The sequence below is a fragment of the Plasmopara halstedii genome, assembly GCF_900000015.1.
Source record: "Plasmopara halstedii genome assembly, contig: Scaffold_2956, whole genome shotgun sequence".
In the NCBI taxonomy this organism is placed as follows: Eukaryota; Oomycota; class Peronosporomycetes; order Peronosporales; family Peronosporaceae; genus Plasmopara; species Plasmopara halstedii.
The window spans coordinates 1,324,329-1,325,325 of record NW_020189861.1 but is presented as its reverse complement, the minus strand read 5'-3'; the positions used below and the strand labels follow the sequence as shown (position 1 = coordinate 1,325,325).

Genomic DNA, 997 nt, shown 5'->3' with positions numbered 1-997 from the left:
ACCTGTGCCTTCCATTACAGGTGTTCACTAAGTCTCAAACCTAGTAAACACCTGTGCCATCCATCACAGGTGTTCACTAAGTCTCTGGTGTTCACTAAGTCTCAAACCTAGTAAACACCTGTGCCTTCCATCTCTCATGGTAAATATTTTAAAATCTACGATTGTTTGAACAACCATAAAGTTGCTTGTATGCGCACCATTTTCGGTCAAAACAGCTGTACCTGTCAGAAGAAAACTACCAATAATAGATTACCTCTATTGTTGGTTCTACTTTATTCGTAAAATAGTAATGTGGATGCATACGTGGTCGTGTCTGTTGCTAGTCGCGCTCAGCGTGTATGGAGAACAAATTCAAGACCATAATGAAGTAAGTTTGGACCTCTACAAGACTCACTTAGTGGATGTAAGCAAGAACGTAACTGTTTCAAGAAATAGCACGAGCAATATCGAAGATCAGACTAGTGAAGCGCGTTTTTTAATGCCGTTGTTTTATGATATTTCCTATGCAATAGCAAGCAAGTTAAATATCGATCCAAAGACTTTGTTTCGCTTCTTTCGAGTGGCAAAAGCAAGTGGAGACTGGAGTAAGAATTTACGAGTTCGCAAGTGGCTTCAATATGTAGCTAAGCTACGACGCAATCGAAAACATGATCATTTCACTGATAAAATACTCTATGACTTGCTTAAACAATCCAAGACAAAAGAAGAGATTCACGCGTTATTTCAAGAGCTTAAACATGAGAAACATATGCAGAGTCTTGCCGACAAGATGCTTACACATATGAAACTAGGGTCTCTCAATCACGAGATGGAGACCATGCAGCCAAATGTCCAAGAAACGGCAAAGAAAGTCATTGACTGGCAAAATGTTGAGCCTTACACTGAGTCGTTTCTCAAAAAACTGGAAGAGGCCATTCCATCCGATGAAACTTTGATTGACATAGCTAAAGGCGATGTGATTGCAACTCAGATAGCTTTGTACCCGATTTTCGAATCA

General features: G+C 39.8%; 1 protein-coding gene across 1 annotated transcript in view; it reads left to right on the top strand.

Moving 5' to 3' along the window:
* Positions 1–289: 289 nt before the first annotated feature.
* Positions 290–997, top strand: part of PHALS_06381 (uncharacterized protein) — a gene marked incomplete at both ends in the record, with an annotated part of 747 nt that continues 39 nt past the window's right edge. The window contains one exon of the mRNA XM_024719654.1: positions 290–997. This exon is cut by the window's right edge and continues 39 nt beyond it. Coding sequence (XP_024584932.1) covers positions 290–997 — 708 coding nt within the window.